Source organism: Seriola aureovittata, chromosome 15 (genome assembly GCF_021018895.1).
Source record: "Seriola aureovittata isolate HTS-2021-v1 ecotype China chromosome 15, ASM2101889v1, whole genome shotgun sequence".
In the NCBI taxonomy this organism is placed as follows: Eukaryota; Metazoa; Chordata; class Actinopteri; order Carangiformes; family Carangidae; genus Seriola; species Seriola aureovittata.
In genome coordinates this window covers 24205444-24222375 of record NC_079378.1, presented here as the reverse complement: position 1 = coordinate 24222375, position 16932 = coordinate 24205444, and the positions used below count along the sequence as shown (strand labels likewise).

Sequence of the window (16932 nt, the reverse complement as noted above, 5' to 3'; positions counted from 1 at the left end):
CGTCCAGCTTCTGCCGCCTCAAGTGACAGTGGTACGATAGTGAGTTTGACATGATAACAATATCCAGTGTTATGTAACTGTTAGTGTTAAATAACCAGTCAATCATCCATTTATTTAAACATATTCATAAAATAACAGGTGGTGTGTATGAAGGGTTGTTCAAGCTCATCTGAAAAGGCTGGGAGTTGGGAACTACATCACATTTTTTTTCTGATGCAGTTGATGCTGATTTTGAAATTTGTCTGAGAAATCATGTACAGCGTGATCAACGTGGAGAATCAGAGATGATAATACTGGATTCCTTTAATATGAAAATGTGGGAGAAGTGGTTTTTTTTTTTCTAAAACCAGCTGTGAACAGTGAGCGGTTTAATGGATGTTGAGTGAACAGCTAATAGAGCAGAGAAAGGAAAGAAATGACAGGTGAGTAGAGCAACACTCTCCAAGAAACAGACGTAAATTTCATGAAATGATGGATGAGTGAAGGCTTGGGCGAGAGGGGCCGATAGAGAGAGGGAGAAAGAAGGAGATACAGACAAAAGGAAAAACATTTACAGCCTGCCCTGCCCCCTCATCAGTCCCTGGGGAACAAGGGATTATGGAAATGTATAAATGTGAGAGGGAGGGAGACTGACAGACAGAGAGGAGGGAGAGAGAGGGGACGGAGAGAGCAAATAAGAGAGGGAGGGAGGCAGAGCGACGCTATTGGTCGACCGTTCTAACATCAAGCGTGATAGAAATATTTCTCTCGCAGTCTAAGAAATAGAGGGAGACAGAGACAGTAGACTCAGGAAACACATTCAGGTCTGTTTTCAAAACCTCTGGAGGAGAAAGAAAGAAAGGAGAGTTCAGAAAGAAAGAAAGACGGGTAAAGGAGGAGAGGGAGACAATAGGAAGGTGGACTAATTAACTTCTGACTCCTGAGGGCTGTGGAGATTTTTGCTTAAGAGCAGGAGTGATTTCAAAATCATAGTAACTGCGTCTCAACATGTAGATGTTCTGCAGGTTTCTGCTTAAATTTTCGCCCTCACATTTGAAATTTGTTCAACCTGCAGCAACAACTGTCAGCAGAGACAAATCTGAATGTTTTTGGAGAAACCTGAGGGATGCGTCTGAGAGAATTCTGACATGGTGCCGACCCAAATTGACAGAGACGAGGAAAGAGTGGACTGTTCAGTGGCAGACACGTCTCCAACCAGATACAGGTATTCTCTACTCGATATTAAGATCAGTCCGGACATTGATCCATGCTAACTGAAGCGCTCATCAATTTTGTGCTCTGATCGTGTACTTGGATGTGTGATACTGGCATTAAATAGTCTTTTGATTTGCAACCTAGTTCCAGTATTTGCTGCCTCAACACTGGCAACCAGGAAAACTGTCTAACGTGCAGAGCAATATCATATATCTTCCGCAAATCATCAGATTTGTTTGGAGGCAAATTATTTCTCAAAGATTTTGTAATGTAATAAGTAAAATACCAAGAAACTGTCTCTGCAAATAATAACTAATCTGCAAACTGTGGTTGTTTACATGTGTGAACTATGATTTTAAAATATGCGTCATTAACAGTGCTCTCTATTTAGAGCAACAGATGAACCGAAAGCCATACGACAAACTACTGACCTATCACAAGCCATAACCATCTTAGACAATAATCCTTTCTGAAACGCAGTGCTGTGCGTACTATCGACGAGAATCCTGTGCTTCTGCTGAGAGCGTGTCAGTCGGACACTTTGTGGTTTAGCATTACTGTGAGAGAAAAAAGAAATGTGTGGGCTTTGTCGAAAGAGAAACTACAGGGAGGAGGAGGAGGAGACAGACATTTTGCCTGTCAGAGACTGAAAAGAGGAGCATCAGGCCAACAACAGACAACTGTGGCTGTGAACAGACATATGAGTGCTTCCTAAATCAAAGCGAGGAAGGGGGTCACCCCGCTGTCAGAGAAGAGACAAAGACACAGCATGAGTGGAAGTGGAAGCCACAGTTCAAGCTGATTATTGATTGTTACTAAAAGTGAGTGCTTTACCTACCTGGACAAAACAGTCTCAGCCTGCGTCAGAGGGAGCAGACAGTTAGCTCCTGTAAAGGGAAGAGGGAGAGGGAGCAATAGCCACAGAGGCAGAGAGCAGAGGGGAGGGGGGTTCCCTTTCTCTCTCTCGACCCGTCTCGTTGTCAGGCTGGCTGGAACAGCCATGGCGTTCACCTTTGCGGCCTTCTGCTACATGCTCACCTTGGTGCTGTGCGCCGCTCTCATCTTCTTTGTCATATGGCAGGTGAGTGGCTCCGTGCACACTGCAACACACTGCGACTAAAACGGGCAGAAGTAGAGCCTGAGAACGTCCACGCTCCATCCCACACAGGCAGACAAACACATCCACCTACACACAGTTGTACAACACTGACAGGAACACAGCACACACACACACACACACACACACACACACACACACACACGCACACACACACACACACACACACACACACACACACACACACCAAGCAAGGAAACCACAGTGTAGTTGTTCTTATGTGTGACTATCTGACCTCTTCACAGCCACCAATGACACTTTGTTCCCTTTCATTTCAAAAACTTTAAAGACATAATTAGTTGGATTATAATTAATCTTTTAGGTGGATGAAACGCCACAGAATTTGAGGCGAAGCAGGAGTCTGAAAAACACAGAACATTAAGTCTTAATTTGTACATTTATTTGATCTATTTCCACACAGTGACTTTAAGTGACCTGGTTTCTTGGTGGTTAATCACTAGTACCAGGAACTGGAGCTGACTGACATTTGTATCCTCCACAAACAGACAGATTCCAGCTGGCTCCATCCTTCCACATTCAAGAAACGTATGACTGGCATTAAACAGTTCCTCAAACAAGGTGTTCAGGCTCCAGCAAACTGAATGTAATGAGTACAGGGAGGCGACAACACACAACGATGATAAATCTGCCCACCAGACTGTTGTGAACCTGTCTGCCTGCGGCTTTTGAGTGGAATTTGCAGAGATGTCGCTGGAGACCAGTGCGCTGGGTTTTCTGGTTACACAAGTGCAGACTCCACAAACAGTGGAGCTTTGATCTCTCACCTTTAACGTGCGATCCATGGAGGCGGGGACAATGTGAAATACAAAACGCATCATTATGAATATAAGACTTGAAATGACTAACATACCAATTGACTAAGTGGGTGAGACTATGAGTCAGTCAGTGTGTCTGTGTGTGAGAGAGACGGGGAGAAGCGTGTGTCTGGCTCAGCGCTCGAGCATGTGATTGAAACGCTTATCAAACTCCTCGTCCGTTCACCCCCTTCCCCCAGGCTGCTTCTACTAGGGGGGCACAGCACCCCAATTCTGTGTGGCTCTCCACCAATCAGAACGGCTGTGCACTGCTGTAGTAACCATGGTGCCCACATAGGGGCTCGCCGTGTCGCCATGGAAACTGCATCTGTTTACAACAGTGTGAAAGAAGGCGAGGGAGGGCCCTATAGACTCATATGGAGGGAATTACCAGTCAGATCCTGATGTTCACTTACCTGCAAATAATACGTTTTTTTCATTTTATTTATTACTGCTCAATGAAGCATTAAAGTGAAGCTTGATGTTTAAGAGCAGAAGCAGCAGGTGGCCTTTATCCCAAGAATGATTAGTATTTTTATAGAGCTATTAATCAGGGGACGGAGGGAGAAGCGATCACTCATGCTCACCTCTCAGGGAGCAGTTAGACGATATCAGTGAAGTGTATCTGAACAATGACACTGTTTTCTCTACAGTGTATTTTTAATGTGTTGCTAAAAAGGTCAAAGATGTAAGATTGGATATAGACTTCCTGTACCATAATCCTCTTATAAACTCAACAAAGCATCCATTCTTAAATCGTCTGTGTCATTAACTTTAACAACTTTTCCCCAAACATAACTTTTGATGCGCTCTAATTGTTTTAATCCTGCCAGAAAAATGCTAATCATTGCAAATGAGTTCCTTTGACGGCCATCTGTGTCTCCATGGATCTTCAATTTCTAATGAGAATTTTATAATCAGGCCCATTAAATACAGACTGGTCTCACAAGTTTAGAGGAGATGGAAATCTAGGAGTAAGGGTTGCATAGAAATCCACACTGTGACAAGCCGAGGGGAGAATTTAAACCAGAATTTTAGCTCCTCAGTCATTAAGAAACTAATAAAGACACATGGTATGGACACAACAGAAGCTCATATACAGGCTGTGAGTAATTATACGTGCACACATTCATCACCATGTGTGTTCAGGCAAAGTGAACAATGTGGCTGCAGCTGTACAGGATGTAATGTGCAGCAGAATCAGCTTTTAGTTACAATCCCAATACAACACTGACACACAAAACAACACCATTTCCTAAGAGTGTAGTGCAGCTATGTCTTTTAATTACACTGTATGTGCATTACGTATACAGTATGAGTGTGCACTGGTATTCTGAAGGTAACTAAATGAAAACACCACATCTGTTATTTTTCAGATCATCGCATTTGATGAGCTTCGCACTGACTTCAAAAACCCCATTGATCAGAGCAATCCCACCAGAGCGGTAAGAACCGTCCCGTCTCACCTCAGATCAAACCCCAACGTGTTCACAGAGAAATCCCTTCTTTTCAGCTTCAAGAGGAAAGTCTCAGTGGTTTACACACTCCCCAGTCTCATCCCTGTAATCATCAGAGAAACAAGCATCACTTTATGTAAATAAATGTTTTGTGATTTTGGATTTGGAATGAGACATTTCATATGTTTTATTCAGCTACATTCAGCCTATCCATTAATTTTTCAACATCAAATATTTGCGATATTTTTGAAAACAATTCCTGCTAATCGGAGCTTCCAGGTGACTGCAACAGTGGCAGCCGGGCAGCGTTCGCCTTGAACACTCATTTACATGCAGATTGAGGCAATCAACCTTCTACACAGACATCGGCCTGTTGGCTTAATCAGTTAAAGAGATTGATGTAAACGAAGCCGCTGTTTATACAGTGAGATACTGTGCTGTCGACACAATGAAGGAACAAGGTTTCACCGTGACAAGAACAGACGTGTTCACTTGAGTCACACTGGAACATTTGACCCAAAGTAAATGCAAGTTCTTTGTCTTCTCTTCCTGCTGTGATGCTTATATTTAGTAGGTATCTTTGTCTTTTAGAAACATAATATAACATTACCATGAGTCAGTTCATTTAGCAAGTTAACAGCAGCCGTGAATGTCTTTTTCACAAGTTAGCTAATCATGCAGATCGCTGCATCTGAGCTGCAAAGTGAGAGTGAAGAGGAGTGGGAGAGGAAAGAGACTGGAGGAGTGTGGAGGCGTACAAGCTACAGGGGGTGGACACAGTGACTGCAACACCTGTAAAATACAGAGCAATCAAATGCAGCAGCTCTGGCATAAACACAGCTCTGACTGATCACTTCAACATGGATGTTATTCTTCCTCCTCGCATGAAGCTGGAGAGGTGGTGTCTCTGACCGAGCGTCGTCGGATGTTGAATGTTACAGTCATGATAGCTCTTTGTACACTCTTTTTATCGAGGCTGTTGTATCACATTGTAAAGGTGTTTTTCAATCAATAACAGACAACCTGAACCTGTCATCGTAACCGATGTCAGCGTGTCAGACGAGCTCAGGAATAACACGATCTGCTAGGATGTGATGCCACCAGTCTCTCCCAAAATCAATAAACTGCAAAGCAGAATGAAGACTCAGCATGACAGCAGGCTCTGATGTTAGCAGAGAGAAACATGTCAACAACAATAAAAGACCAAAAGCAGTAAATATCCCAGAAGGACAAACTGGAAGAGGCTAAACGTGTGTTTTCAAATCAGGTTTACGTTCGGCCATGAATCACAGTCTCAAAGGGAGACGTGTCGTCATTGTATGAAACACTGTCTTTGGCTGGTCGTCAAAAAGTGGAATGCAGATTTATTTCCTCTTGAAATGCCTTAAAAGATGAATCACCCCATAAACAGCAGAGCCACGTGGAGAGGACCCTCTTCAGACCAGATCACTAATCAAACCACATTCTCTGCCCTGCATTTGTTGCACTTTTATTCATTGTGCACATTGTGAAACGTCTCCTCAGTCTTTGATTAATGTCTTCACTTGTGTTCCTCTTGCTGGAACAATTAAATATTCAGAGTGAACTGGATGACCTGAGACAAATTGGGACACCTCAGGGAGGCTCCAGGCTGTGAGATCCAAGCAGATTTACTGCAGGAAAACAATTTACATGTACAATAGCAAACCATAAGGTGCAGAGAGCGGTCGCTCTGCTGGCAGGTCCAGGCCAGAGCTGTGCTGTTTACACTGTAAAGCTCAGCGCTGTGGAGGGAAGTGGTGCACAAAGCCAGCAGAAAAGAACAAAGTGTAAATAAACAATGAGGCTGGAGAGACAGAGATTCAGGGAAAATCCACTTTCAGGTCACAATGGGAGTTTGAATTTATGGCCACAGATTCATATAAAAGCTGCAGAGGCCTTAATACTGGAAGCTCCGGCTCTGTAATTAAGACAGATGCCTCAATACGTCAAATGAATGAGCATGAGAGTGTTTTCTGCTGAGGGTGGTGAATACAGCCCCAGACATACAGCATCCTCTCATGAGTGTTTGTCTCACAGAATGAATGAGGCAAACAAATGTCTGACAATTTGTCCCTTTGTTAACCTGCTCAGTCACCGGCCTGGTGCCGCAAACACATTCATCAAAGCAAATAAACCGCAGCACAACGTCTCATTTCCCCTCGCCGGCTAATCAACGGACACCCGAATAAAACATCAGCATAAGAGGCCCCCAGCTGCTGGACGGCAAACGGAGATGGATGACTTTCATTTCTGGAATTGATCATGGAGTCTTCCCTCACGGCTCACAGGAGACAGTCACAAGAGAAACACGACTGTCAAGGCTTCAGATGTGGCTGCTGCATGTTTGTGATGATGAACAGTCTGAATTGGGTTTCTTCACAACAAACACAACATTTATTAAATATTTTGAACATATAATGAAAAACTACAGAAGCCCTGAAAGGCAAGTGAATTTCTGTTTTTGCAAGGATTATTTTTTAAAGTTTTTTTTTTCGTCTGTAAAAGCGCTGCATTGAAAGAAGAGTGAATTTATTATTTTTATATTTTATTTTATTTTATTTTTGCAGGATAATTTTTCCCATTTTTTTTTCCTTCTGCATAAAAACCCCCGAGAGGCGGGTGACCCTAGAAAAATGAGCACCCAACAAAATATTTTTTCACTTGCGTCTCAGGGGTTGTTGTCACAGACAGAAAAAAACCTGAATAATTTTCCTCACAAAAAAAGAAAAATGACTTTCCTTTCAGGGATTCAGTAAAAAACAACAGAGTTTAAGGTAAAAAATGAATTTTGTTGGTAAATTGTTATTTATAATTTGATATTAGTTGCTATGTCTTTTCTTTCTGTGCTTACACTGTGTAATGCTGGTGCAGGTGGAGGCGTGTGACATGTACACGTGGACGCATCTTTACCAGACACACGGTTTATATTTAAGCTTTAAGTTTATCTGCATTTAATTAAAATCTCACTAAAATGTGTCGAACTTCCACAGCTGAAACTTTCCAAAACAGAACTTTCTAAAAACCTTTCTGCCTTGTGATTTTGAGTCATTGTTCAACATCCTGTAGAAGAAAAAACAAAGGATATAAAAATATACAGACTGTTAATCAGACTTTCTTTCTGTCCGCTCCACAGAGGGAAAGAATCCTCAACATTGAAAGAATCTGCAACCTGCTCCGCAGAGTGAGTAATATCTTTTTTTCACCTGCTGCTGGTGGATGACTAAAACAGAGCGGCTTCAGACAACCATGACCATTTGTCCCTCTAACCATTGTGAGGACCATGACGCACACTGATTCATTTCACATGTAGTTCATCCCCACAAGTCGCCATCACTGCCCTGCGGACACAGAAATGGAGAACACTGTGTTCAGCTTTTCTTTTCTTTTCACATTTCAAAGCTTTCAGGAAGAGAACTCAAGGTCCCTGAAAGCTGCCATGCTATGGAGGCCATTTTGAAAGTGTGTGTGTGTTGGAAATGGACTCATATCAATAAATAAGCAGAAACCAATGAAAAGTTAGATTTATCAGAGAAGGTAAAATGCTAACTGTGCTATCAGGGCCCATTTATTTCTGCACAGTACATAATTACATTACAAGGTTTGTTCTGGCTTCATTCTGCAGTTTGTTCTTCATCTGGGAAAAGATAAATGTTTTCATCATCAGACAGTATTTTTAAGATTTACAGTTACTCAGTTAAAAATGGCTGCCATGGGAATAAAGTCTATTAGGTTCAGGGTGAAAATGATTATTGGGAGTTTCATGTGAATGAAGCCACTGATTTGCAGATGTTTGCTATCGACTGATAGATTGATTTATTGATTCATTATTTTCCACAGCGGTGCACCGATCCATACCCACTCCATCACCTTATAAGTGAAGAAGAAATTAGATGGTGCACATTCTCCAATATATTTGCTGTAGTGCAAATATCATTTCAAAAACAAAATCTCAATCATCAATTTTCAAATAGAGAGGGGATCAATCTTTTCTGGTAATCAGACCGCATTGCCATTTTGTTGGTTGTGTAGCTCCGCCCAATCAGAGGTGAGTATTTGTGAGTCTGCAGAGAAGCTGTGCTGACGGAGGCTTGGAGCCGTTTAAAGTGCATCATGTCAAAATACGAAATCTGACAGGGGTCACCTGTGGTTTTACAACCAGTAAATTTATTGTGTTTACAGTGGAAATCCCCCGAACACGACCTGCTCAGCACCAAACACCAGACAGACAAAGTTAGCTACTAGCTAGTGAACGTAGAAAGAATCAGAGATGAGGACATCTCGAAGAAGACTCAGTGATCTGAGTAACCTGACCCAGTCACGTCAAACTACATCAGGTTCTGCTCCCGTCTAAAAAGCAGTCTTCATGTGTTTGGAGTGTCAGCAGCGAGCCGCGTGGAGCGTTAACACCGTGTGTGTGGAAGTGTTTCTAGTCTAGTATCGCAGCTGAGTGTTCGGTGTTTTGTGAGGAGCCGCTGCAGTGCGATTACCTCATCACTTCAGTGTCTAACGTGATGTGCAGACCTGTAACCGGACTTTCTGTGTGTGCTCCGGTTAGTTGGTGGTACCGGAGTACTCCATCCACGGGCTCTTCTGCCTGATGTTCATGTGCGCTGGGGAGTGGGTCACACTTGGCCTAAACATCCCACTGCTCTTCTACCATCTGTGGAGGTACAGTCCCATAACAGATGTCTGACAAGCTGCTGTTGGTGTAGTGGGTGAGTGACTGAAACCCTTTCTGCTTCTTCAGGTTCTTCCACCGGCCAGCTGACGGGTCAGAGGTCATGTATGATCCCGTCAGCGTGATGAACGCCGACATTCTCAACTACTGCCAGAAGGAGTCCTGGTGTAAGCTGGGATTTTATCTGCTGTCTTTCTTCTACTATCTCTACAGGTAAGAGTAAATTCACGATCTCTTCAGTTACAGCTTCAGACAGACATCAGAGCAGCACAGTTACTCTTTTCTCCTTGTTTTTTTCATCTGGTGCCACGGTCTATTTCCTGCTGAAGCATGGTCTATGCCTTGGTGAGCTTCTAACATGCAGGAGGTCAGGAGGGAAGAAAGGAAATATCTGTGAGAAAGACCCAGAAAAGAAAAGTGAATGGAGACATCAACTCTTCCTCTCTCCATGTATCCCTCCCTTCACTGGCTCGGACAAAACAAGAAGACCAATCTGAGTGATAATGTGAATGTAAAGGTGTCGCCTCCGCTGCCGACGGGCAGCTGGACAGAGTTTAGAAGGATGGAAGTGAAACAGAAAGAGGATGTTTGTGTTGCCTTTGACCCATTCTTTGATTTAACAATATGAAGGGCTGGAGTTTTCCCATGCTGCTCTTACTGATCCAGTCGCTCAACTCACTGTGAACCTCCAAACTCTTAGGGGCTGGATAACGAAATAATACGTCTGTATTCTTTGAGTTTTCAAAACGCTCTCAAAGCAGAATTGTTTTGGTTTTACTCCATGTATTTAAGCTGATAGACACGTCTGATATAAAACAACTGCTTTGACTGTGTTACAGGAACATCAAACTGAAAAAAATAAAAACAGGTTAAATTGTGCAGGAGAACTTTAAAGCACTGTAAGAAAAACAGAAGGTGAAGCAGGGAAATAAAAGACTGATGTGTGCACACACGCTTTGAACCAGGATGAAGATGAAGCATAGACCAACGCCACATTTTGCTCACGCCAACCTCGGCCAAGAGTCAAACTGAAACAACAAGGAATTAATCATAAGTTTGACGTTAACAGTCAATGCTTGTAACGTGCATTCAACATAAGTATGTCCATAGCTGTGAGGACGTATTTTATGCTACATTCTAGGTTCATGCTTTCTGAAGAGCTTCACGCTCAGACATATAATGCCAAAAGTTTATATCTGAAAAACATTGTGCCAAATTTCAAAAGTCAATGAGGAGAAGAATGATGAGGCTAGAGAGAGTGTGCAGGATCTTCATGTGCACGCCGAGGCCTCGTTTTCACTCATTAACACGTTTCATTTGGCGCAATGTTTTTTTTTTACTTGAGAAAAAAGAAAAAAAAAACTTAGTTCTGTCGTATCTTTGTGTGCAGGGAGCGCCTTATTCCTATTTCCAGTGAAGTTTACTCTTAGTCATCTGCATTTATACTATAGTCATTCAGTCATTTTAGCACAGCAACTTTTCTCTATGATATGAGGTAGAATGTAGAAATCTCATGTACAAAAAGCAATTAAAAACAGCAAACTAGCAATGTAATATGATTCATGAGACATATCGATGCGGTGTTATTAAGTGTATGTAACAACAGTGAGTAGGACGCAGGTGACAGATGAGACAATAATGACTCTATGACACTGTCTCAGTAATTTCAGAAGTGTAAAGCCGGTGAAGTCATCTCAATACGTCTGCAGTCATATATCACAGTTTCAAGGGACACGTGTGAGACGACGCTCAAAGCCTTTCCTCAGCTGGTGCTGCCTTTGCCATGATGTGTTCATAAGTTTGATCTATTTGTAGATAAGTGATGGTTCCCGTGTGATTTTCAGTAAAAAAAAACAAAAAAACAAACAAAACAAACAAAAAAACAAACATTAACCCTGGAGCCTGAGAACAAACTGCCATGTTTGTCACACACCGGCTCCACGTGTAGTACATGGTGGTGATGACATGTCTGGTACTTTAACTGTGGAACTCACATGTGTTGAAGTCATTTCTATTATGTTAAAAGACTAAAATTCACACCTTAACATGAGCTCACATGATGAACACTGACATTCAGGACTTTTATTCTTCTTAAATGGGCAAAATATGTATTCATTTATAAATCATTTTGCTGTACATGAGTGTATTAGCAAGATATGAAACTACATTTTCACTGGAAGCACATATGGGTGCTGATATTAACTGAATAAAACATCATTATAAAGAGCAAATCTCATAAGAAAAACTAAAACCAACATGTTAGTGCATCTGTTCCTGACTCCTCCACCCAGTCTGTGGCACATACTCTGTTCTACTGAAGATGTAAGTCTTTAAAAACACTTCACACATCACAAACATATTGTTCAATATGCTTAATAACTTCCTGAAATCACTTGGTGTTTTTAACAAACACAGTGCACTTCTTGGGGACTATTTTCAGCGGCGGAATAATGCACATTTGTCACACCAGTTTTTATGGCAGCAGGACAGTGTATCAGAAAACCACAGTGCACGTGCTTTTGCTACACAGGGACGATCAATTTAATGTTGGTTTTGGTCTTTTTCATCAGATCTGTTGACAAGGAGAAAAATATGGAATATCTCCAGACTCATCCTTTAAATAAAAGTTTGATTCCCAATATAAAACATAACAAAAATATGCATACAATACTTTCAAAATGATCTAAATTCATCTGATTGACAAGGTACATTTTGAAATGCTGCACACTCCAGGAAGCTTCTTTTCTTTTACTAAAATAAAATGTCATGAGGCGTCTGTATCAGGATTTCAAACCATGTCAGTATGTGACAGAACCTCCCTGATTTCTACAGAAATTAGATCCCACTCAATTAGGAACCTCTGTAATAGAGCTACACACACACACACACACACACACACACACACACACACACACACACACACACACACCTCATCTGTCATTCACAGTCCATTTCATATCAAGTACAAATGGAGGGTAAGGGGAAGAAACTCAACCTGGTTCTATGATTTGAATTTCAACCATTTACTTGACTGAAGCAACTTTAATAGTCTGTCAGAGTTCATGAAGACAAAGTCGACAGTACATGTTGTGCCAAATGACGTTCCCATGAATGACACTGAGACCTCAAAACTCTGCCAACGATGTGAGTGTGTTGAGTCTGGACAATCACTATAAAAGCACAGGACCACGAGGAAAAGGAGGAGAAGTGCAGCTCGGTTGAATGTCATTATGTAGTTGCTCTAAACAAAGCATTTTAGAAAAATGTATTTAAGTATATCTATTTGTATCTGTCTTTTATACATTTATCATTAATGTACGCTACAGTAAATTTGGTGGATTACTTTATATTTATTAGGTTACATGATGATGTACAGCGATTTCTCATGCAGTATTCTAATAAAACAGTAATGCCAAAATGATCATCTACTAGTTTCTTATTTCCTGCCCGTGTGTGAGGACGCGGCGCTCGGAGAGAAATGTAACTCTGAGGACGATGAGGCGAGGACTCTGAGTGGTGCAGGAGACATGCAGCACATTGAAAGCTCTGGAAAATCAGCTGCATTTAGAAGTGGTTCCAGAGACACTATTCACACAACCTCTTAAAAGGCACAGAAATAACTGAGCTCTATGAAAATGCTCCACTGATGTGAGAAGAGCTGGAGTGGAGAGGCGGCAGAGAGAGAGGATGATAGCCCTTCATTAACGTCTGTACCTCCAGAGTACTGACACTGGGTGTCTGTTCACCGACAGCTCTCAGCTGACAGGGTTCATCACCACCGCAAGAGATCACTGATGAAAATGTGACTGTGGCTCTTATACATGTTAAATTTTGTGATTCTGCTCAGCGAGATGTTGGGACATGTGGAAACAGGAAGCAGCAGAAAATGCTGAGTACTTCTGCAGGGACTCTTCTGCAGGGTGTGTGAGGTTTGCCAGGTTATCACTTGTCTAAATAATGATTCAGACAGAAAACAGAGTGACGACGAGGCTTCAAGCTGGCGTTTTCCCTCTGTTTGATAAGGACATATCATTCCCTGCTGTCGCCATGGAAACTAAATTGTATTAGAGATTCCTGTTGACTCACTCTGAGGCTCTCACTCAAAACAGAAAAATCCAGCTCAAGTTGCTGTGCATGCCTGGCAGCGCTGCTCCTCTGCACATTCATATCATCCAGTTTCATGTATGTAGTCATGACAACCCCAACCCCGATGCCTCTATACACGACACCTCCTTATGCCAGGATACAGACACGCACACACGCAAGTCGCTCGCTCTCTCACAACACATGCATCTGTTTCTGGTTCTGTCTCATCCCACGGTTCACACTGTTTCACACTCTTCATCCCGGGCTCTTCCTCTCCCAGCACCCTCCACCCCCATCACCGTCTCAGCGCCTTTCCCCCCTCTCTCCTACGTCTGTGCTCTCAGAGAGACGTTGCCATGGAAACTGGCTACAACTGATGGCAGTGAAACGTCACGATTGACATACACAATTGGCAAGCACACGCACATGCAGAGGTGCACACACACACACACACACACACACACACACACACAGAAGGACACACATTCTGCTCATTCATTATTATGCAAGGCACTCTGCATGTTATCATGGCTGTACAGACATACATACAGTATATAGGAAAACCGTGAGGACTAATGTTACGGTTGTGCAGTCGATAAGGAAACATGTAATCCAAGTTTGATGTGAAGTTGTGGTGGGGGATTATCACAACAACAAGGAGGCAGGAGACGTGATGACACAACAAGCAAAGCTGAACTCTTTCATTTAAACAAACAGGTTTAATTGAAAAGGAAAAAGGAGAAAAGAGAAAATAAATAGTTCCTTCTTGGCCTGTTTCATCTGCACACTCACATTCCTGCTGAACACTGAATGAAAGGCATATTATCATTTCATACATTAACTCTCTTTTCACCTGAACATCTCCACATTATTCACAAACCAGCAGAACTCACTAAATTCATTTTGTTTGATCTTTTTCTTTTTAGATCATTTACATTTTGTCTTTTTACAAAACTGACACGTTGTGATTAATTCGTTTTTTTTCTATCCTACAAGTGAAAGAGGAGCAGATGTGCTGTCAGTGTCCAGGAAGGTGTCAAACCTGTTCACGCTTTGTGTTTCTATTTGGACGGCGGCTCGTCGGTCCAGACAGAGACGTGAGCGTGACTCACTGTGACTGTCAGCTGCTGTCTCATCTATAAACACACGCATCGCTTTCATTCGTAACTAAACCTAAAGTTCAGTTGCAGTTCTGAACATCACAACATGTCATTCATCAGTTATGTGCAAATTATTCTATAAAATAAATTTGAAAATTTGACCTTCAAAATGTGTTTATTGCTTCAATGAACAACAGACAGTTATTTAACCGTGAGACAACAGACGGGTGTGATACGGGACACGGAGGTTATTGATGGGTGAATTGCTGAGGCAGTTTTAAGGCTGTTTTATAAAAGGAGCATTATTCAGTTGTAATGGTTTCTCTCACAACTAATTTTAAGATTAAATTTTAAGATCAAATCACAGTGTATTTTTTATGAATGAGGCCCTGAGGCTTTTATATCTGAGGTTTCTGCTGCTCCCCTTAATGATCATGGCAGTGTCTAATTTTACTCAGACTGCAGTAAAAAAGACACATTCAACTGATTTCAAGAATATTTAAGTAGTTTGGGCAGAAGCCTAATGACGATGTGGAGTCTGCAGCATGGAGATTATAGAAACTTCTACAGGAGCCTTTAGCAGCTTAATGAAGAACGCTCAAACAAAATGGGAAAGAGGGTAATTTAATGATCACACAGGAGAAATGGGAGGAGATATTCAAACAGTGGAAAACAACAAGCTTTCAGTATTGATAAGACTTTAACTGGAAGAGTGTTATTTGTTTTTCTGTGCCCCTCCCCACAAGACGTCTTGTTCAGATCAGACCGACTGCTGCAGAGCTTGAGGGAGCAGAGATGCAAATCACTCTCACAGATTCTGAAGTTGTTCCTCTGCGGCTCCATTTTGGACTTAAATTAATTCTGTGTGAACAAAAGTGTTTTGAGTTTTGAGCCGATGCTTTTGATTAAACTGGAGAAACTTGAACAGAGGAAGACGTTGATGTGAATATTATTGGTGGCTTGCAAGAAATCCCTGATTAAGAAATGGCTTCAGAGTAACTTGATGCATGGATTGATTAATGTAACGGAGAGAATGGGTTTTAACTTGAGAACCCAGAGAGCTTCAGCTCAGCTGTCTACAACCGGACAAAGTGGACGACAATTTTCAGACCAGACTGTGTATTCCAGTTCTCCATTGTTTATGTATGTGGGTCTTCATAGTGTTCATTCGGTTCATTCTCTCTTTAAAATTCTGCTGCATAAATTTGTTTTAGTGTTTTTTTTTTTTTTTTTACTTTCCTCTTTGATTTTGTTGTGAAACATTGAATAATTCAACCTCTTTGAACAGATATTTAAATGAAGTTTAACAAGTAAACTTTTTATAATCTAAAATCGGAATGTGAGAAGTAGCTGGTATATAGAGCTGTCAGGTTCATATGGAGAAGTTGAAGTATAAAATAGCATGAAATGGAAATACTCATGTAAAGGAAAAGCACCTAAAAACTATAAAGTACAATACTTGAGTAAATGATGGGACTTTATAGATGAAACATTAGATTGTGATGAGATTAGTCTTTAATAACTGACTAATAGAAGGACAGCAGATTTCACCATGCACAGAATGTACAGGGGAAAAATAAAACATAGCTCCGCACATACACGTACAACCATATAAAAAGAAGCATATGTATTAATTCAGCATGAGTCCAGCCATGGCATTATAAAAAGCACATTCCTAATTAGCACTTAGCGCACGAAAAACAACACAAAATAGCCTGAGCGCTGTGTAGGCGAGGCCGGAGGCCAACTGTACCGTAGATGCGTCTGCAGACGGCTCAGTCCTCTTCACTGCATGTGAGAGGAATATAATTTGTACTGTAAATGAAGGGTGACTTATAATTGAAGAGGACAAATATGATGAGCAATAGTTTTAGACAAAACTTCATTGGCTGCTAAGAGAACAAACATACTCCTGCATTGAAATGGCGTATGAACCAGGTGTCTGGCTGTAATGACGGTCCATCATGGAACATTAACTTCTTTGTAAGCACCTATTCAAAAAAAAGTGTCCTCAAGATAATGCACCAGTCCATTAACAATAAAACCACCTGTCACCTCACCTCCGCAGTGACTCAACCTGCTCAGAATGCAGCTTCAAAAAAAGGGAACACTGCTTTAAAGCTGATTGAGGCCATTTTTCAGGAGCCTTTGACGGCATTTCATTGTACTAATACACTCAATGTACTTTTTGTTCCTTCAGAGCAATTTCGAACAGAACATATTCAAAGCCGAAGTCTGACAGATGTTAAAAAAGCCCAGAGGCTTGGTGAACATCTGCTATTAACGCCTGTATGCTGGAGAGAGGATCCATTTAAACAGGTTGGAAAAGGTTATTAAAAAAGTAACCCAGCTATTAGCTGCTATCTCTACAGGCTAATAGCTGCTCTGCTCTTTCAGCTGTCTGTCACACTGATTCAAGCCTTCACATAATGGAAAAACTTTTCTACATATATAATTCAAAGCA

General features: G+C 41.6%; 1 protein-coding gene across 1 annotated transcript; it reads left to right on the top strand.

Moving 5' to 3' along the window:
* The first annotated feature begins 694 nt into the window (after positions 1–694).
* On the top strand, positions 695–12711 carry cnih2 (cornichon family AMPA receptor auxiliary protein 2). Its single transcript, XM_056398417.1, has 7 exons — positions 695–1204; positions 1586–2275; positions 4503–4571; positions 7738–7785; positions 9160–9272; positions 9352–9495; positions 9612–12711. Exons 2-7 carry the CDS (start codon positions 2195–2197, stop codon positions 9637–9639), a joined length of 483 nt encoding a protein of 160 aa, XP_056254392.1. The 5' UTR covers positions 695–1204; positions 1586–2194; the 3' UTR covers positions 9640–12711.
* Positions 12712–16932: the final 4221 nt, after the last annotated feature.